General features: G+C 30.7%; 2 protein-coding genes across 3 annotated transcripts; one reads left to right on the top strand and one right to left on the bottom strand.

Annotated features, from left to right (window-relative positions):
- The first annotated feature begins 276 nt into the window (after positions 1-276).
- On the top strand, positions 277-5,150 carry LOC106125569 (transmembrane protein 62). Its single transcript, XM_013322830.1, has 5 exons — positions 277-1,241; positions 1,897-2,146; positions 2,744-3,639; positions 3,710-4,281; positions 4,483-5,150. Exons 1-5 carry the CDS (start codon positions 1,038-1,040, stop codon positions 4,514-4,516), a joined length of 1,956 nt encoding a protein of 651 aa, XP_013178284.1. The 5' UTR covers positions 277-1,037; the 3' UTR covers positions 4,517-5,150.
- Positions 5,151-6,469: 1,319 nt separating this feature from the next.
- On the bottom strand, positions 6,470-20,165 carry LOC106127249 (ATP-binding cassette sub-family G member 4). 2 transcript variants are annotated; one of them, XM_013325339.1, is made up of 11 exons: positions 19,920-20,165; positions 15,557-15,713; positions 13,080-13,239; positions 12,709-12,854; positions 11,796-12,034; positions 10,687-10,815; positions 9,928-10,067; positions 8,897-9,053; positions 8,530-8,630; positions 8,262-8,417; positions 6,470-8,111 (listed from the first exon to the last, which is right to left on the bottom strand). In XM_013325339.1, exons 1-11 carry the CDS (start codon positions 20,014-20,016, stop codon positions 7,767-7,769), a joined length of 1,827 nt encoding a protein of 608 aa, XP_013180793.1. In that variant the 5' UTR covers positions 20,017-20,165; the 3' UTR covers positions 6,470-7,766. The 2 variants fall into 2 exon arrangements, with proteins under 2 accessions (XP_013180793.1, XP_013180799.1); XM_013325345.1 differs by lacking the exon at positions 19,920-20,165 and adding an exon at positions 17,894-18,091.
- Positions 20,166-22,076: the final 1,911 nt, after the last annotated feature.

The raw sequence follows: 22,076 nt of genomic DNA, 5'->3' as shown, positions 1-22,076 counted from the left end.
TTTCGGCAAGTAATATTGCAACTAGAAGGAATTCTAATGTAGAATACGATCATGTTAAAATTTTTACCGAAAACCGATATAAATGTTAGTGTCAAAAATTTAAGCATCTACGACTACGCTTAAATAGCATTTTTCAGTTCAATTGTTGTTGTGCCTTTGTTAAGAGGAGTGCTAACCGTCTCCCTTTGCTATAGGCACAGTTAGGTAGGTGTGTACCTACTCTAATTTGTGTTGTTTAAATTAAATAATGATTCAAAATTGGTTTTTGATGCATATAATAATAAAACAACGGCGATTTACAAATGGTTTAGTTAATTTTACTTTAAATTTTTAAACGCTGCATTTTCCCGAGTTGGGTAAAAATTTAATTGCACTGGTATACGTTTTCGTCACGCAGCTGTTGACATTTCGAAAATGGTCGTCGACTAATCGTCAAACGTGTATAAAACACTCCATCTATAGGTATTTATTTACGTTTTAAGACTGAGACCTGAGACCGCGAGGCTGTGAAATATATTGATTTTTAAATTCTTCTTGCTTTCCTGTTAGGGACTCATTGAGAATCATGCCTAAGAGGTAGTTCAGTAGAGTATATAACGTGATACGGTGGGCATAAGTAAAATTGAACTGCCATACGATCCTTGTGAGCCTAACCCACAAGGATCTTAGGGTTATTTCACATATTTTCCTATTCTGCACACTACACGTCTGCCATTTTTCTTTTTAATGTGTTGCTAGAAAAAAATATTACGTATAAAGTGGCAGCACTAAAATCTTATCCCTTATCAAACATGTCATATTTTTACAACTGTCACTGTCTGTCAGTGTCAGGTGTCAGCTGTAAGTTTGTGAATTGTGAACCGTTTCTTGCAGAACAGAATTCTTGTCTTTGTTGAACTAAATTAAATTGACTTTTGGTTATCGTATTCAATAATTTGGTTTTGTATTTTAGTATTATGAAAGACCTTAAAAACTTTTCAATTACTGTTATTTAGATCGAACTAGTGTAATTGTCCACTTTTTACAGTTAAAACAATATGATTTTTTCAAAGGCCGCTATTTCTTTATTATGTGTGTTATTAATTATATCAATATTTATGGCTAGCTTACTAAATATTATAGCGACAGACCACAATTTTTATACCGAAAACAAAGACGAGGGGCTAAACTACACAAAATATCTAAGTCAAAAATATGTGAAAATAACTGATACCAATAAAAATTTAATATGGTTCTTACAAGTAAGTTAACGTGTAATATTTGTTAGATAATATATCACTGGCTTTAAAATATCATAAAAAAGATAAAACTGAAATACAATCATAATTATTATAAAACATCACCATTTACAACTTAAACACTTTTTATTGCATCATTATTTTTAGCACCCTTTCAGTTAAAAATGTCACAATCGCACAAAAATTTATTTAGCGTTAGTTAAAAAAAAAGTATTATATAACATATATTTATGAAGTCAGTTTAATTTGTTCCTATTTAATTAATTTGTGGACAATGGAATAATTTTGTCACATTCATTTCCTTAAAAAATATTAGTTTCACTTTTAAATTTTGTTGATTGGTCTTTATTTGCTTAAATAATAAATTTGCTGCAATCTTACATATAGTGTATATTCAAGCATGTTATTTGTTGGACTTTTTTATTGTTATAAGTAAATACAGTTAAACCTGAATAAGCAAGTCATTTTACTTCGGTTAAATTAGGGTTAGATAGAAACTTCTATATGTGAGAAAAATACCTTGGTTCCTTGCCCACTTCCTTATGAAGGTCGACTGTAGGTGAAATTTTCTTCTTTGTTCCATAATTCTTTTATGCTTGATGTATTAATATCATCATCAGTGTTAATACCATAGTCTGAAATTTTAATTGTCTTTTAGATTTCTGATATACACATCAGTATATTCCGAGACCCAGGCAGAATATCCCAATTCCAGCAGTTTTGTGATAACACAGTAAAAAATATAAAACCAAACATTGTTCTGGCGACAGGAGATTTAACAGATGCTAAAGCCAAAGATAACTTGGGTAGCTCTCAAGTGAAAAAAGAATGGATATACTATTACAATATTATACAAGAATCGGGAGTTACAAGTGACAGTATTTGGTTAGATATAAGAGGAAATCATGGTAAGTAATTTTATCTTTTAATTTAGCACAGAATTACATAAATTTCTTGATTCCTTTGTTGTTTGATGGGACAATTTACTAATTTATCTTTAATGTTTAATTGTCTACTTGTGTTTTTTTTAACTTTCCATAAATAATTAAAAAATAGAATGATAAAGGTGTTTTACATGTTTTTGAAGTGGCAGAATGTCATTATTTTGGTTTTTATAATGTGGATTGTGGCTGTAGGCAACTTATGTGAACTGTAATGCCCTTACTATCTTGTAAATTATATAGTTATTTGTATTCAACTGAACAATACAACAGGCATATAAATGATAAAGATTATGTAATGCTCGGAAATTTATGTTATATTATGTTACCTACTGTATTTTATTATGTAACCAGTATACTCCACTTTACTTGAAAAGAACTATAATATATTTTTTTTTAAGAACTTGAAGTTGACTTTTTAATTGCAGTTAGAATTTTTTTTATATGATTTAGCTTTTTTAATTTATTACTTTGCCTTAATATCTATTATTTTCTTAAAATATGTTAAATTAGTTAAAAGTACAAGACTGAATGTTTCCTTAAAAAATTGTCTTCGTTTTTCAGATAATTTCAACATTAAAAGTATTAATGCTCAAGAGAATTATTTCAGAAACTACTCTGTCCAGGGTAAAACTTATCCAAAATCTTATGTTCATATTTTAAATGAAAATGGCGTAAAAGTAGCTTTCTTAGGCGTTGACGCGTGCCCTGATCCTGGAATACGGAGACCGTTCAATTTTATCGGCATACTAGATAACCAAGAACAGCAACATTTACAGAAATTAAAACTAGAAGCAGAATCGAAAGCCGATCATGTTGTTTGGTTTGGCCATTATCCTACATCATGTATACTATCTTTAGAGAGAGACTCACAAAAACTAAATCTACGCCATCTTATAAGCAACGTAAAAGGATCTCAAGTCTACGTATGTGGCCATCTTCATTCAATGGGTGGATTAGTACCACAAATGTACACAATTCAAAGGAAAGGTTTTCTTGAACTCGAATTGGGTGATTGGAAAGATAATAGAATGTACCGTTTGGCGGCAATTGACCACGGAATTTTTTCTTTCGTCGATCAAAAACATAATACGTGGCCAGTTGTTCTTGTGACTAATCCGAAGCACGCGCTATATGCGATGCCCGGTCGCGAGCCCCTGACTTTAATTAGATATTCGACTCACGTTAGAATACTGGCCTTTAGCGACGTAAATATTGACACCGTACAGATATCTTATGATAAAATAAATTGGTCAGAGTGCAAATTGGTTGAAACAGCCTTGTATGTTTGTCAATGGGAACCTGATTTGTTTAAAAATGGTTTACATTACTTATATGTCATGGCTACTGATGAAATTGGAAGAAAAACGATCGTGGATCATCCATTTTCTTTGGACGGATCAAATTTGCAATTCAAAGTTGTTCCGAGAATATTGCTTATGCTCGATGCTGGTGGCGTGGTAAGTGCGTCACGTAACCACAATATTAGATAGAGTTTTTGAGGATTATTATTAAAGAAAACAATTTTAGTTTCAGACATTATTTGGAACACTATTGATGGTCAATATATTACCATTAGTGATACTGAGGTTTCAAAAGCGACCGCCAAAATGTCGCCGAAGCATTGCTAACAAGATTCTTAGAAGGATTTGGTTGCTTACGAAGATAGATAGAGTTTTTTTTCCTTTAGTTTTGTATGTGCTGTACATACCATTTGGACCATGGATTGTCGGTGAATTAATCGATGGCTACATTGGTGTAGTTTTTGCATGGGGTATTGTAATTAGGGGGTCATACATACCAGAACCGTTTACATATATGTACGGTAGCGTGCAGTTAATGTTTGTACACTTACCTCTTGTACTTGTGTTGGCGTATTGCCTAGAGATGAGATTATTTGGACAAAATCTAAGAGGTGTAAAACGAGTTTTGAAGAATTTACCATTTATATTTTTGTTGTCAATACAACTTTTATTGGCGTATTTCTATTGGCTTGAATATGGCACGTTAGCCTTTATATTTGGGCCATTAAGGACATGGAGTGTGTTTCTAAATATACTTCTTTGGTATAAAACGTTAACATTGCCCCCAGATTACTGCAGGTAATTATAATTTATGTGTTCTTCCAGACTATGTTCTACAGCTGTCTCTAATTTCATCAAGATCCGTTCAGCCGTTCTGGAGATACCTTCGAACAAACATACCTCCATACTTTCATCTAAACATTCGCATTTATAATATTATTAAGAGTAAGATTAGTAAAAAGTAAGATAGTAAGATTACAAACTAATATTTTCTTTCAGGTCGTTGTTAAAATTGGAGGATTTACCTTCGTAGTGATTTTATGAAAAATATGAAATTATTCAATTGAAGAGCTTGCTGAGCACGCTTACATAGTGAGATGAACATATTTTTATACATTAATTATCAATATTATTCATAGGTAATGCTTTTGAGTCTGTAGCACATTGGTCTTAATCAAATACTGTAGCCATATAAATAACTTTTATGTTTACGAGGCTATTGTAAAATTATAATAATATACACAATGTTAAGTTACTTTATCGCCGTGGGGTTCTATTGATGAAACAGAGAAAAAAAATAATATCTATGGTTTTTTTTTCAATGTTAAAAGAAGTGACAGTATTAAATAGGTTTTGTCATTGTAAGCCCATGGTATATTTGAGTATTGTTAATACCAAAGAAAAATTAATCAAGAGTTACAGTATTACAATTCATTTGTATCACTATGGTTTATTTGTTTTTTTTTATTTTCTTAAGACACAAAAATAATAGAACTTGTAGATAAAAGTGTGATGTTATGACCACTTTTTATTCTGTTTACATTTTAGAATATTCTCATAAAATTGGTGTCCATTTACCAGTATTTTTCGATTACCAGTATGTTCTTTTGTTTTTGTTTAAATGTATCAATGGCCGAACCATTTAAAAACTTAAAATTTGCTTGCAACGTATTAAAATAATCGTAAAATAAAATAAAATTAATCGGCTAAAAAAACTTAATTAGTAGTCTATGAGTTTTTCCAGACGATGCTAAATTTCAGCGAGATCCATGTAGCAGATCTGGAGATACGTAGTAACAAATATCCATCCATGTAAACTTTCGCATTTATAATATTAGTAAGATAGTAATATTGTTTATGCATTTTAGTTTTATCTTTATTAAATATTATCTAGATTTATCTATTTTTATTCATTATTTCCAGCATATTTCTATTCGAAATGCTATATTATTTATTCGCACGTCACCATTTCGTGTTATTTATAAAGTTCATTGTGCAATATATTCGGACATTTTGTAAAAATGAAGTTTGTATATATTAATAAAAATATGAACCATAATTATTTATTTTGTACAGTTTATGTTAAACATATATTTCGCGTGCTGTTATCGTAAATATACAAATTGTCATAACTTATCTTTTAAATAAATAAGCCATTGAGAAATTTGTTAATTGAAACAAAAAGTAAAGTATTATCACATTTCTTGCTAATTACAAAAACACGTTTATTAAAATGAATGCTTAACCGTTGGTTTCTAAGACCAAAATCTTATATATAAAATTCTCGTGTCATAATTTTCGTTCCCATACTTCTCCGACACGGTTTGACCGATTCTCATGAAATTTTGTAAGCATTTCGAGTAGGTCTGAGAATCGGCTACTGTCTATCTATTTTTTAATCTCGCGCAGACGGAGTCGCGGGCGACAGCTAGTTTCTATATAAAACGTATCGTCATCCGTGTCTTTGAAAAAATCAGAGTTAGCAATATATGTTAAACGGGGACAGTGGTCTTAGAAACTCGCGATAAATCTTTGTGCTTATTTCACCTCGATGGTCGTTGAAAGTGTTACTTTTGTTTTATTAAATGCTTGCTGTGGTATTGCTAACCACGGTGTAGTGAATACTGCTAAAGTGTATTTCTATGCTAGAGTCACTGGACAAAATTATCATTTACTAATAATTAAAAAAAAATGTATGCCTTTTGAAACATTCCTTTATCTTTTTGGTTTGTATTTTTTTTTCTTTGAGAAAATTAATATGCTAATTTACTTTGATGTAATTAGTTGAATAGGTATAGTCAGTGAAATCTTTGTGCATCCTTAAATAAAACAGTGTTTTGCAAAAAACATTGGTTCACAAATCTATTATTTTACAAACAAATCGAAATAAAAATATAATTGTATTAAAAAATGAAAACTTAATTATAAATTAAGACCTATAACAATTAAAAAAAAATTGTGAAATGTAGAAAAATAATCTATTCACATTATGAGTGTCCTAAATCTTTTAAATTAATTTTAACAAAAATCTTGTTTTCGACTATTTTCTTTTTCCGAGTCCAACTTGTGGCATTTACAGTTTAAGTACAATGTGTATTTATTATGTTTTATATATAAACTGTGGTTTGCTAAACGCAGATCCGTCATTCTGCTAAACGTAGGTTGTGTTTGTACATAATATGTCCTGTGCAAATTTGTATATTTTGTATTTATTCATTTTAGATGTTTGCGATTAAAAAAAATTGACATTTCGTTCCAGTGATTTTCTGGCTGTGTTGTATAAATCAAATAAAATAATTTTGTCTTAATAATATTTTTTAATTGTTATCTTATTTTGTCTTACTTTAAGCTAATGTCGACACAATGTTTACATCTTATAGACTACTTTTTTTTAATAACTAGAAAAAAATATAGCGTTACCCGACACGAGTAATTTACATAAGTTTTTATGTTAGTGGGTTTGTATGTGTTGGCCTATAGTTTAAACCGATTTGAACGAGTATCCTTAGATTCGTCTTCCCCACAGCGACATTACATCGGTATAAAAAAATAGTGAACGTGAACTTTGGAAATCTAATTCTAAATCAGTAAAATGCGACTTCGAATCGCATTCTCCTAACTTTTTACATCGCTATTTTTCTTTCTTTTTTAAATTTTATTCTAAGTGGGTATCTTATCAGAAATTACAGTTTATTTAGTTTAAATTAAAAAAAATGTTTTAAAATGTAGTCTATAGATGGTGCTATCTCATACATCAGTCGAATTTCATGTTTTTTTCTTTTTCTTACAGACAAGACGTTTTTAAGTAATATTATCAACTGATTGAACTGATATTTTGTGAGTCAAGTCTTGTCTTTGTCTGGTTCCAGCCCATATTAGTTCAAGTAGTTTTATAAAAAATATGTTTTGAGTATAAATAAACAAACATAGTCTACGACCAAGCTAATAATTAATAAATATATTTAAAAAATATCAGCCGCTTGGTCAAATTTTTAGAGAGTTTATGTGTTTGATTGCCTAATCAAAAACTAGTGGAAATTTATAAGCAAGTGGTGAAATAGGCCCTTAAACTTAAACTGTAATTATAATAATAATAAATGGAACAAAACTTAAACTTAAATAAATGAGTATCACACCGAATTTCTATAAATACATGGTCCCATGGTATAAATGTAGAAAAATAAAATTACATACTAAATTGAGACATTAAAAATAGATGTAAAAATTATGCGTTACACAGATCGAAAAATTGTAAAAACAATAATACATTGAAATAAATAATTCTATCTACATGCTTTATATACTCTGTACTTTAAAACACATATTAATGATATTTCTAATACAAGAATCCACACCACCAATACAATAACGTCATTGCAAAAATCTTTAGATAATCCTAAAAAGTCAAGGTACTTGCTAGGATTCTTGTAGAAGCAAAATTCCTTATGGCAAGGTAGGTTCGGTCTGTTGAAACCGTAAACCGTTGATAGGAATGCGTCGAATGCGTATCGGAAATACGAAATGAGCGCAAATGGTCGAAGATACACTGGCATTTCGGGGTAAGGGATGAAAAATCCTGAGAACATTAACATCGGAATGTTTGTCGCTGGGATCACAAACATTCCAAGCTGAAAAAAAAAACATTAAAATATAAATAAAGAAAAAATAAAGATACAAAGAAGTGGTCATCAGTGTACAACTATCACCATTTCTTTAATTTAATCTTTGGTGTTATAAGACTATTATAATTTTCCTATTCTATGGTATAACTTATTTACCTTTACACCACAAGCCGCTCCCATAACTAAGCCGAATGTTTGAGCTAGTATTGTGGTCAGCGCACAAATTATCCACGCCAAAGCCATTCGATCCAGCTCCATAGGTTGGGATGTTAAGTACCAAGCCGGGAATATGAAAACTGTTGCACATAACAACTGAAAAAAGGTAAAAAACATAATTATAATTAAACAGATAAACAAGTGAAGTATTCAAAAATGGAAAACCCATAATTATTGACTGTTTAAATTTAAAAAGGTTTTTCTTTACCTGTATTGGTAAGTCAACCAAAATCTTCGACGCGCAATACATAGTCAAGGAGTACCATTTATTCAAATGTTCTTGAAGAACAACCGTGGATTCCACTGGGACTGTAAATAAATTATTTAAAAATGTAATTAAAGTCAATTCCTTTTATATTTATGACATAATTTGATAACAATTATTGTAAAAGAAACTTTAGAGGTGGAGAACTGTTACGAATTGTTAGATTATTCGTATCAGTACAAAATGCAAGAAAGAATTAATTTACCATATACATATCTTGTTTGAGAATAATGGATCATTTCAAAATAACTTATTACTTACTAGGTAAACCTTATATTTTTCAAAATGTATAATTACAAATTATACTTACAATTGTGTATTGTCGGCATAGCGTTAGAGAAGAAGATAAACATGAGGAAAAAGAACAAGCAGCCCGTGTTGGTGGTCATGCGGTGAGCTTCAGCGCCTGCGCCTTTGTACAACGCACCCAATAACAATGCCACCAGGAGATGCGTCACCAGACGTATCTGAAATTTTTTAACGTATGACATAAGTGATCTTTGTATAGAATCAAATCTAAGCTAAGGGCCCTCCTCAGTGAACAATTAACAAGCAGTAAGCAAAACATCGTATCTATTGACGTACTACTTTATAGAAATATAAAATTTTACACAATTAAAGCATTAATTTTCTACAGCTACACTACGCATTAGAAGAAAGATAGATTAAATCGTTCATTTAATTTTAATTACCATTTAGTTATTCTAAATTACATATTACAAATAACATTTATTGGTTATATAATTTAATATTAGATCCGTGTCAATAAAACTTGGTTACATCCAGTGTCAACAATGATATAATGATAAAACAATATAATTCATTCATTTATGTGACGCGACGCATATGTCCGACGGAATGTCCATTTATATAGTTTTGTATGCAAATGTTAATGTTTCATGTAAATTTCAAGGATAAATTAGTAAATACATGTTACCTTTACTAATATAAAGAGGAATGATTTTTGTTTGTTTGCATTGAACAGGCTTCGAAAATATCTAACCGGTTTGAAAAATTCTTTCACTGTTGGAAAGCTTCAATATCTGGGTGACATAGGCTATATTTATCACTAATTTTTTTTGCTACGTGCCGACGAATTCGCGTGCAACTGCTAGTTCATAATAAGGCAAATAGTTATGTAAATATTTGAATCTATAGATGTATAATGTGTTTTCTATTGCTTTGTAATATGATAATGTTATACATATGTAACCGTTTATTAAACAGCCAGTTGATGTGTATATAGTCACACACGCATGCACACACATACACCCACCCACACACAAACACACACACACAACACACACATCGTTTATGTTTATTTTGTGATTCGGTAACTACCTGAGTCAAATGCACATCTCGTAGCGCTCCTATGTACCCGCGCCATAATAGGGCCCTCAACTGCTGGCCATAAGACGCTGCGTAGTTTTGAACATTTATTGTGTTTTCATTCAGTAGTGCCTCGGCTTCACTTGAGATTTCTGTTAAGGAAAAATTTACATATAATTATTATTACATTTCGTATTATCAATATATTTATTCTCTTCGTTTCGGAATTGGAACCACCCAACTAAGCTATTTATAAAATACTAGCTGTCGCCTGCAACTCCGTCCGAGTGGATATATATAAAAACATAATATATAGATAAATAAAAAGCAGCTCTTCAAGGCATAAATTCGAAAAATAAAATTAAAAAAATTAATAAATATCCTATGCCCGTCTCCTGGGTCTAAGCTACCTCCTCACCTATTTTCAACCATATTGGTAAAGCCGTTTTAGAGTTATAAATAGTGTAACTAACACGACTTTCTTTTATATGTATAGATTATAATATCAACAAGTAAACAATAAACAGATACATTTTTTAAACATGGAATAAGAAACAAAAAAAAAACTCGATGACGGAGAGTTGCATAAATTATTTTAGTGCCCTTTAACCCCGGTAAGTGTGTTCGTGTTATAAATTTATGCTTTTTTCTCTAAACATCTGTTATCTGTACTTTAGTCGTGACGCCTACGAATCTTATCTCTGTATTAAAATACAAAAAAATACATATATATTTAATATCGGGTAGACAGGAAGTGTATTATGAACTTACCAATAATTTTTTCATTCTTTGCAGAGTTATCATTTTCAGCGATTTTTCTCATTTCCGTTGCGTAAAGTTTGGCTTCATTTTCCAAAATTGCGAGGCTCTCCGTATGTTTATTGCTTGCGATTTCTATAACTAGAATAAAAATGGGATAGTTTAAAGTTTAGCGTATTTACCTTCCAGTTTTAAAATAAAGAGACAGTTTATCCATTCAGTTATTACGACATCATGGCGTTTTTCTCACGTTTAGTAGTTACATTTAACAAGGATATAATTATTGTGATTTATCGTTGGATTCTAAGACCATAATAAGTGATCGACAATGCATTTTAATCGACGTCATTGTTTTTGCATTTAATATATTAATTAAACGATATCTTGTTCTAATAAAGTAATTAAAGATAGTTACATCAATTAATTATACGTAATGTCGTTTATGCGATAGAATAATCAAGTGTCTAAAGTTACAAGGATTGTCTTAAAATAATTTAGTCCAGTTTAGTTAAGTTTAACATTGTCCAATAATAGATTTTAATTTGAATGGTGTAGATTTTAATGTGAATGGTGCACCTGTGATCATTGGAAAAGTGTAGCGGCAGTTACTATTTTGATTCAGGTGAGTGATTCTCTCTCAATATTTCTTAATGGAAGGCTTAACATTGAATTTTTTTGCTCATAATTAGAGCAAAATGAACAGCAAAGTTATAATGCGTATATTTTGTTTGTTTTCATACTGAACACTGCGATAACTAACGTCAAATCCATTGATAAAATAACTACGATTCATAGACTTGGTTAACACAATGGCCTACATATATACGTGCACAAATATATATTACTTATGTCATCGAGTACCTATTAAACGCATCGCTGTGCACATAATCAATAAGTAGAGAGATAATTTAATGCCGAACCGTACATAATTTCAAGGTTTCAGGGGAACTAAATAATAAAATACCATTAACTTGTGACTTTTGCGGATATAAGACGGTGGCGGTAGTTATTCCAGCAGATGAGACAAGTGTTTTTGTTTGTCTTCCATTTATTAAAACATCGCTACACAAAAGTGGCTACTTTTAAATTAATTTTATTTGCAAGAAGTAAATCGTACTTACGATAATCCGCCATATTGTAGTAGCGTGGGCAAATCAGTCCGGCGGTTTTTAGTGTGTTGGGCAAGTCTTCTATGCTGCCGGCGTATAGAGTTCGACCATTTGCAAGCAGCATGACGTCATCAGCGGAGGAGAAGAGCTGTGAGGAGGGCTGGTGGATGACGCAGGCAACCGTCCGCCCAGTCCTGGCCACAGCCTGTAGCGCCTTCGCCACTGACAGAGATGATACTGAATCGAGTCCACTAAAGTAAAAGTATGTTAAAATACATTTTTAACAGTATCATGAAGTAAATGATTAGGTCTTTCTATAAATAATAGATAGTTTTGATAGAAGTTTGGGTCGATTTAAGTTAAATATATACGTTCTATTGAATTAAGATTATCTTGGGTTCAATAGTACATAAATATTAATAAAATTGAGTAATTTTTTAGTCGTTTAAAGGTTATCGTCAAAATGTACAATGTAACGATATCTGTATCTCTAAAGCTCGAATTTACATCGTTACGATTGTTTCAATGTTCAACAAGGTTGGTCGCAAGCTGTATTTTATTGTCACTTTAGTTTTTACTTCAAATTTGTTAAGTTAATACTTGCCAGTAATATGTGTTATGAAAGATCAAGAGCACAAATTTCTACGGGTCGAGCCGTTTACTATGTCATAAGAAGTGACTTTCTATAGATAGAAAGTTTGTGATGAAACGTTTATATTCATTGTGATTTGACGTTTAAAATACTGTCTCAAAGTAGTATAATGATAAAAATATTAATACCTACATGTAATTAAAGTTATTTTATATATTACCTATTTCAAACGATAACAAAAAATAGTGTATTTAGTTTAATTTGGTATAAAATGGTCATGGAATTATTAGTGAATTAGAACCATTAGTGCTGAAATCATTTGGTATGAATTACCTAGTAGGTTCGTCGAGAAGCATGATTTGAGGGTCTGTGAGAAGCTCGCACGCAATCGTAAGACGTTTACGCTCGCCGCCGGACAGTCGGCCTGCCCGCGTGTTGAACACATCGCGGATTCCCAGCTGTTTCGATATCATTTCTATCTAACAACAAAAAATATAATTTATATAAAGTAGCTTGCTGTTTGCTCATTTGCCAGTTTCTGAAAAACTTGTCATACTGCTCTAAATATAATCGCAATGTCCAATCAGTTGCAGATCAAATGCTGTTGCCACACCAAATAAGTCTAATAGGAAATAGAAGTTCGTAATTTACATTAATTAACCTTTCAAAACCGGAACAGTATGCAATATAATATGAATTCGTACCGTGTCATTGCGTTCAAGTCGAGTTGCTTTGGGTAACTTGAGCTCGGCAGCAAAATGTAGTGTTTCGCGCACTGTGAGAGCGTCTATAAGTGTTGCGTGCTGTGCCACCAACACCGCGTTCTTGCCTATCCCTTGAATAGAACCTTTAACACCACGCTTTCTGAAACAAATTAGTAATTTACTTAAATTCCATGTTCACTTCACTTTCAGAAAGTCCATTAGGTACCGAATAATCGGGACTTTTTCTTCAGAGTGCCTTTACCTTAATTAAAACGAACAACTTTACGGAACAATAATTTTCTTATATTTTCTCCTCTAAGCTTAGCGACATAATATACTCAAATGTCACATGTAAATATGTTTCGATGGTTGGTTATATACAACCAGATTTTTGCTACTCTATCTTTGTCTTAATCGTATTATAATATTATCAGTTTGCCGTGATATATCAAAATCGACAATCGATTCTTTAAGAAAACTTCATACCCATAGTTTAAGGCATGCAGCGCATTTGCAGTTGTCCTGCTGATATTTTTATAAGTACTCGTATATAAGTATATTACTAATATTATTTGACTACATTTATTGTTCAGCAATTGCTTTAATTATCCAGGTCAATATGATAACCTTTGACTATACGTACTTTATCAAAATAGAGATACATATGTATAACATTCTCTACATATAGAGTAAAATATTGATTATAAATATTGCTGACATATCCTTAGTTGTCAGTTTTTTAGTGTCTACTTATAATAATAGTATAGTTTGGAAATTAGTGATAATTTATAGAATTAGGTGAATTAGTTATTAGTTATTTCTCCGTATGTTTTTCATTAAAAAAAATCATAACGATGTACGGAAATGGCTATATTGCGAGGTAATTTTGATCTTAAGATAACTAAGCTGTATATAAATCATCGGCTTTAAATAGTAAAAACACTGGATTATGTTGTTTCAATGACTTATTTTACATTTTTTGAATTTAGAGTTCTTGAGTTTTTTCGTCTAGACATCATTTATTCCAATGATGTCTTGGTAGTAAACATTATGTTAATTGGTCTGTTAAAGTTTTTGAAAAAACTAGATTCCATTATCCTTAAACTTAAGTATTTTTTATCTAGAAATATGGCTGCGAATCTACAAATGGCTGCTGTTTTAAATAAAAATTATCTTCGTAATAAAAACAAGCTTTTAAAACTTTGTTGAAACATTCCCGAGAAAGATGGTTGACTAGGATTTACCATACATAAAATAAATAACAGGCATTGTGGTCTTATACTTATTTAATATTTATTTATTAGTTACTTGGACTTCATACTTATATTTCAAATTAATAAATCCTAAAGCTAAATCTTATTAATTGCAATATATTTGAGTTATTAATTATTTTTCCACAATTACGGAAGAAATCGACAATACACAAAAAAAGCACAAAAATAATTCTTTTCTTGCTTCGCGATAATTCAATAAAAGTTTTTGTTATTCACACGTGATGAAAACCTGCTTTATTAATATCCTTTGTGGTTTAAAGTCATTATAAAACAGGTTATCAGATACAGATTTGTTTTCTTTAATAATTAAATTTGGCATTACGACGTCTATTATAAAGTAGATCGTCTGGTTGATATTTTCTATTATGAATACTATGAAAATGTAGGAATAGATAAAATATGTTTTGAAGATGGAAATGCGTAGTTTGCATTGTTAGTGATATATACTGCATATTGCATGCATGCAATGTTCATAAAATGTACTGCTAACTGTGCACATGCTTTTAAAGGTCCAACTTGTCTGAAGTGATCCTTCTATATATAAGCCTATGGCAGTCTTTCTCTTATGAGCGCTGCAGGTCTCATGTTGCGGGTTATAGTAAAAGTTTCGTTTAGAATTCTCCGTTATTATACATAAAGAGGTCACAATAATTAATTAATTTAATTTGAAGTTATAGTGGTTTTTAAATATGTGAAAATATGGGGGCGCTAAAAAAATATTTATTCTCAAAGTGGGCAGTAGACAAAATAAGTTTGTGAACCACTGGTCTATGGTATAACTATGAAGGAGATTAATAACTATAAAGGAGGTAGTTTTAGGCGTTAGTGGGGATTTTTGGATTTTTAAATTATTATTAATTAGTTATTTATAATAATTGACACACATAAAGATTAATCTATATAAATAAAATCAATTGCTGTTTGTTAGTCTCGCTAGAACTTGAGAACGGCTGAACGGATTTATCTCATCTTGGTCTTGAAATGTCCGTGGAGGTCTGGGGTAGGTTTAAAAGGTGAGAAAATTTTCAGTAGTTGCCTGGAAAACCCTTTAGGAACCTTTTATAACCCTACGCGGCAGAGTCGGGGGCGACATCTATAACGGTTGAATTATAAAAATGATGAATTTTGAACATTGCTTCTTTCTTAAGATTATATTATAACATTAAGTTAAAGTTGTACTTTTTTATAGTTGTAAATGCTTACTTTCTGCCTGCCAGTATTTTGAGCAGCGAGGTCTTGCCTGCACCTGATGGCCCCAGGATAAAGGCGAGCCGGCCCGGGCGAAGCGCGCCGCATGCCGAATCCAAAATTACTTGCTCGTCGTCGCGAGGATATGCCTTTTTGTTTGACCAAATATTACCTTTAAAATCAACCAAAAACATTTATGTTAATGTAAAGGTAAATAAGTTCGTAATGTTATTTGAGACGTAAATATACCTTACCACTAGACATCAGGCCTATAAACATTCCATCGTCATCGTGCCATTGCTTTTTTATATAAAAATAAAATGATTATCAGAAAATGTATAGTCCCGAGCTTGACATTTAATTGATTTTTTTCTTATTAAATTTTCCATTGGGTAATTATCAACACTACTTCGTCGTAACAGAACCAAGTCCATGTGTTTGCATACAAGTACTGACTTGTTCTATATTTTACTTAAATGCCCTGTTCACATTATTCCAGTTCAGCGATCGAATCCAGCGTTGGGTTACAAATGGGAATATTAAAACTCGCACTGAAATGATCGATCCCAGCACTGGATCAATGTAAACGTCACATGCTAATATTGTGTGTATTATAAATACAGGTGAAAATAATTTCTTGGTCTACAGTCTAGACGATGAAAGCAAACGAACATAAGATTTGAAATCAACATTAGTTTTATACTTTATCACTGGGAAGAAATACTTCTGTGTGGTAGTAAAAATAAATTTAATCAATTTTCAAGTATTCGTTATACTTATTATAAAAAAAAAACTTGACAATTATGATATTCAAGACCAATTAAGCCCTTTGAAAAGCGGATTATAATTAAAATACTGAAGAGCTTCTTTTATATGTAGTTAATAATAAAACGGTAAAGTTAAAGGTCAGGGATTGTCCTTTGATATATAAAGGAATTTAATTTAGCGCAAATAAATTGATTAATAAACTTATTGTATACTTGACTAGGTCAAGACTGTCGGGATTATTATATTTTTAACAAAGAGGGTTTTTACTGCGTATTTAAACTTGTTTGTATATGTGGGTTGGTTTGTATGTATATAAATTCCATTGTGCGGGCCTAGAACTTAACCAACTGAATCGATTTTGATGAGAAAAGAGTCCTTCGATTCGTCTTCTACGTAATGTCGTAGAGGACATAATACATCAGCACGAAGCACATAGCAAAAGTTTTTAACAAAAACATATTTTTTAAATGTTATTATCTTTAGCAACTAATATGTCTTTGTCTTTTAGAAAAAAAACACAGTTTTTTGGATTCAAGCACATAAAAGAATTTCTAATTTATTATATGAAGATATTTATAAAACTTCTTTGATATTTGCATATTAAATTGAAAATGTTCATGTATTTGGCTGCAGTAAAGTCGTAAGTATCGTCTGACCTTAACCTGTTTACATTCACTGATGTCCGCAATGCAAACTTTATGCTTTTCTCACATTTATTATGATTGTACGCAATTTTTTTTGCAACAGACTTTGTTTTTATTTTTAGCCTTAACAAATGAATATTATGAAGAACATTTTTCATTTTTTTATAACTTAAAATGTTTATAATGTGTTGAATGCGGTACAAAAATATGGTTGCTACTATAGTAGTAATAATATTCATGACCTATTTGGAGCTAAAACATTAACATAATAAATTAAGTTTATTTAAATTTGGTAATGTTATAAACCAACCTTCGCTAGTCGGAGAGGCACCTCAAGAAGAAGAAGAACGTTATAAAACATTTTTTGTTTTAATGTTCAATTTTAATTTTGTTTTTGGTATTTGCTGTGTATAATATAGTTACTTATTTAATCCAATATGTATATAACTTTACAATACAATGCCTTTTATAGTAAATATTTTTATTTTATACATAGAATTAAGTTAAAACCCCTCACACATTTTATATGCATAAGCAAAATTATATTAAAAAAAACATATTTAGTATACATAATGTATGTTACGCATAAATTCAATTTTTGAAATTTTGTCATGTCTGTTCATAAATCCGCGTTTTTTTTCAGACAATGTTCGAAAAAAGCTGACGGATTTTAACGGGACTTTTACTGGTAGTTAGCTTACGTGTGCAGTAACTTAGATTACTTTTTTTTAAAATTTCGCGTTGAGAAAGTCACAGACAACAACTAGTTGTATATAAATATTGAATACAGGTTAAATAAAAACAATTTTTATTTTATTTCATGTTTTGAATATATATTTACGAAAAAGTATTATACATTATAATCGCGGCATATTCGCACTCAGAGTTCTAACTTTCTCTCAACGTGTATCAAAATTAATATAACGCAAGTTTTATTTACCTGATATTCTGTATATAATATCCGTGAACACGACATAATTTCCGACACAAAGGACATTTACGTTTCCTACTTCACTACCCATTATGTTCACTTCGCAACTTTGATGTCTAAAGAATATTTGCGCGTTAGTGCGCGTGCGCACAGCTTTTCGGTACGCATGCACTTTGCTGACTGCGAACCATGCGAACGCTCATTCATATATACTACGGCATGTTATCATTTACTATTACATATATAGTTGTATCGGACCTCTTCCATGATGTGCTCGGAATCCTTAACCTAAATGATATATAATATGAAAATGTTGTTATAATACGATATGTGTTATATTTAATTTTTCCGTTTAAATCATTGTTATTGTTTTGTTAAATTTTACTTTTCCCCCGACGAGTCCATCTCTTCTTAACGTGAAGGGAGAGAAGGAACTAGAATTTGGCTTCCTGAACAAAAATTCACCACACGAAACGCGAAAATATATTTACTTCATGCCTATCTTCTGTTTATTCGTAGTATTGAAGCGATCGAGCTGGTTATTCGTGCAGCAGTCTGCTGCGAATTCTACTATTTTTTTCACAATTTTCGAAAAAATCCGCACATTTGAAATAAAAATAATTATATTGATATCCTATCGTTAACGGGAACATTATCTATGATAACATTAAAAAGAGGAAAGATTTGAAGCATTGGTTCCGAAATTACTGAACCGATTTGTAAAATTCTTTCGCGTTGACGGCGTCGCGGGCAATTGCTTATGTTAAATAAGGACAATTTAAAATCCGCTAACCTTCACTTACCCTTTTTTGTGAAGGACGTGGGTTGAGCGTGGGTGTGGCGTGATTGCATTTGTCTTATCGTATTAAGGACAAAATGAATGCAACCACACTTTTGATTGATATTGACTTAGGTCTTTTATTTCATTATCATGAATGATTATACCCTGGTTATATAATTACTAATTGCTGTAGATTGTTTTTGTGTACTTTACCAATTTTTTAAATATTTATGGTGAGTACCTGGCTTTGTCAAGCAGCAAATGTTTCACGACTTTGTTGAGTATACCGAGGGTAATAAGCACTTCTTTCCGAATTATACTTAAAATGTGACAACTGAAATTATTTCTTTTGTTAAACCCACACTACGGCAAATAATTTATGTCTAAAAATATGTATTTAAATTAATATTATAGATACTATGCGAGCTTAGTCAAAAATATGAAACTAATTAATAATTAAGGAAAATAATAAAAAAAATACATCTCAAATAAGAAACTAAACCTTTCTTTTAATGATAATATTCGTTTAGTTGCTATCACCTCAAAGCCCGTAGCGACAACAATTGTGATAGCAAACTAAGGAGACTGCCTCAATTTTTTGATAATAAACAACTCATATAAGATTAGACATCTGACTTAATTACATTTTTAATCTATGTTAGATAGCATACATATAGATAGCATAAACAATATACAAAAATCTTCTTGCAAATCTATTCTTTGCATTGATTATAAAAATATGTATTAGGCATAAAGCATTTGCTTATTCTTAAGACAATAAATGAAATTCTTGAGCGGGATAGTGCTTCAGAACCTGACATCTTAAGTTAAATAAGTATATAAGTATATAATTGACATCAAAAGTTATTTTTAATTAAAAAAAATGTATAAATTTTAATTATACCTATATAGGAAATAGTGAATCGGAATAATCTTATCTCTTATGGTAAAGATACCTCAAAAATTGTTCGAATTTTTGCATGAATTAAAGAAACATTACTGACATAGAGTCTTATAAATATTAGTTTTAATTGATAAAAAATTTACGCTCTCAAATATGCGATTCCAATGTCATTTCTTCTTGTACTCTTCTATTTTTTTTAGTTTAATATCTTAGTAATAACGGTTAAGTGCGCATAGATAAATGTTTTCCAAAAATATGTAGTGGATACAATTTTTGCCAAGACAATTGTTGGAGCAAATATTAATTTCATTGTAAATTTGTGGTATGTAACAGTATAAAAATAAACTTACGTCCATAACTCCCAGTAATGCAATATGAAAGATCTTGGAACGCAAGTAAAATGCCATCCTCCACACTTATGTTGTCTTTAGCTATCTCTAAATGCATTTTAGAAATAAAACTGTAGTTTCTTAAACCACTTTACTTGCACTTTAACGTTTGGAATCACACAACTACGCCAATTGGAGCAACCGGTGATTGGAAAATTGCCCTGCGTCACTAACCATGTTAAGTAAATGTAAGAACAACTTTTTGTGAACACGAACTTTGGCTTTCACTCGTATTTATGTAATCTTTTCCTATCTATCGATACCTTAATGTTAATTTATATAATCTTTATCAGTTATACAGTCGTAGAAAAGTCGTAGAAATATTTGTCGTATTCGTATATTTTAGATTTTTTACAAATGGCAAGACATGAATAAAATGCGTGTCTATGGTTTTTCTTTCCTCTCTATAGAGATGTTCTTTTATTCCTGTTGTCTTCTGTTAGCTTTAATAAAATTATACACGGTAATTATAAACGCACGTTAGGATGCTATTAATAATGTCAAATAAATTTAAGGTAACAAAGACAACACGACTGACAAAATATTCGCAACTTTTTTTGAGCTTACGGGTTTCTGATGTGGCCAAAAACAATAGAAATTTGTACACTTACATTCAGTGCAAATGAGGAATAATATTTACACATACGAAAGTTTGATCGACCGAGTTTGCCTTTTGCATGCAATTTCAGATCTCCGAAGCCACAATTAATTGATAAAAATGTTGGTTTCGAATTTCTTATACGAATCAATTCCGTGTTACTCTCGATGATGCTTTATTAATATGTACACTACATGTAAATTACTAAAAAAAATAACTTACAATCGTTGATCAAAAATGTATGTCATACTAACAGCGCCCGCGACTCCCACCGCGCGGAATTAGAAAAAATAATTATTAACCTCTGTGTTCTTCCAGACTATGTTCTGCATGTACATACGCAAAATTTCATCCAGATTCGTTCAGCCATTCTGGAGATACCTTCAGACATCCATCCATCCATCTAAACATTCGCATTTATAATATTAGTAAGATGAAAAAAAAAACTGGCATTGGAATGTATTGGTTTATTACGTCAATAAAATTTATAAAAGTTCAGTTAACTATTTGATATTTTTCCAATTTTATTTAATTAACAATATTGTACATAAAAACATTGATACATTTCTTTCCACCAACTTAACTTTAACTGCACTAAAAATTATTACATCGTTGTTCTAAATCACAGCTTTAATGCTTTAAGTACATTGTACTCGTGCATTTAAATATTAGTATATTGTATACATAGATAGACCCATAGACAACTAAATCGGAGCCCAAAACTAAAGCAAAAAAAAGATCTTCAGTGACTTTTTGTTGGGGTAAATTTTCTCAGTGTTGTCTTGATTTGACGTCAAACTTGTAAGAGTCTATAGGTTATGTATCTAAAATCATATATTATTCAATTTGTCGTAAATCTTATCAACAATTAAAATTCTATGACTATTTCTTATATATTTTTTAAATCTATAATATAACTGGCTAAATTGACTCTTTAGTAAAGTATATGTACAATATTACAGCAATTAAATGACCATTACCCATACCATACAAAATAGAGCTATATTATAAGCATGCAAACATATCTCAAAAAATAACATACAAATATGACCATAGAATAACTTAAAAATATACAAGATATGTTCAATTATTAATCTTATTTGTTTTAATATAGTCAAATACATACTGTAACAACGGTCAAACTGTTCAGATTTAACTCAACGTGTGTTGCATGTTTTATTTGCTGCATTGCGTTTAATTCGGAATAACTATACTTTTTTCGAATTTGCTTCGCTAGTTGAATTATTTATTAAATGCATAATCAAGTATAATATTAGTCATGGTCACAAATATTTTATTTTACAATGTAATGTAACTTAAGACATTTTGAGCGTATATTTATCTTAACTTTTAATGACGATTTTCAATACTTTAACCAAATGTTCAATAAACCTCTAGGACTAGAGAAAACACTTAATATAATTCAAGCTAGGAATAATATCTTCGGATATCTATAAATATCAACATTATTGGGTATTTGATCTCGGTGCTGCATTACGACAGTAACCTTGGGTTTCTGA

This window comes from Papilio xuthus, unplaced genomic scaffold (genome assembly GCF_000836235.2).
Source record: "Papilio xuthus unplaced genomic scaffold, Pxut_1.1 DF828952.1, whole genome shotgun sequence".
In the NCBI taxonomy this organism is placed as follows: Eukaryota; Metazoa; Arthropoda; class Insecta; order Lepidoptera; family Papilionidae; genus Papilio; species Papilio xuthus.
The sequence above is the reverse complement of the archived record's forward strand: the minus strand, read 5'-3'. Positions and strand labels throughout refer to the sequence as shown.

Bases quoted from the DNA above. Each gene is read 5' to 3' on its own strand.
- LOC106127249 (XM_013325339.1), bottom strand. From the start codon at position 20,016: ATGCATTTAGAGATAGCTAAAGACAACATAAGTGTGGAGGATGGCATT. The intron at 13,240-15,556 runs GTAAGCATTTAC...AATTTGTTTCAG, and splicing joins AAAATACTGGCAGGCAGAAA to AAAGCGTGGTGTTAAAGGTT. The intron at 8,418-8,529 runs GTAAAGAAAAAC...ACCTTTTTTCAG, and splicing joins TGGTTGACTTACCAATACAG to TTGTTATGTGCAACAGTTTT.
- LOC106125569 (XM_013322830.1), top strand. From the start codon at position 1,038: ATGATTTTTTCAAAGGCCGCTATTTCTTTATTATGTGTGTTATTAATT. The intron at 2,147-2,743 runs GTAAGTAATTTT...TTCGTTTTTCAG, and splicing joins AGATATAAGAGGAAATCATG to ATAATTTCAACATTAAAAGT. The intron at 4,282-4,482 runs GTAATTATAATT...ATTTTCTTTCAG, and splicing joins TTGCCCCCAGATTACTGCAG to GTCGTTGTTAAAATTGGAGG.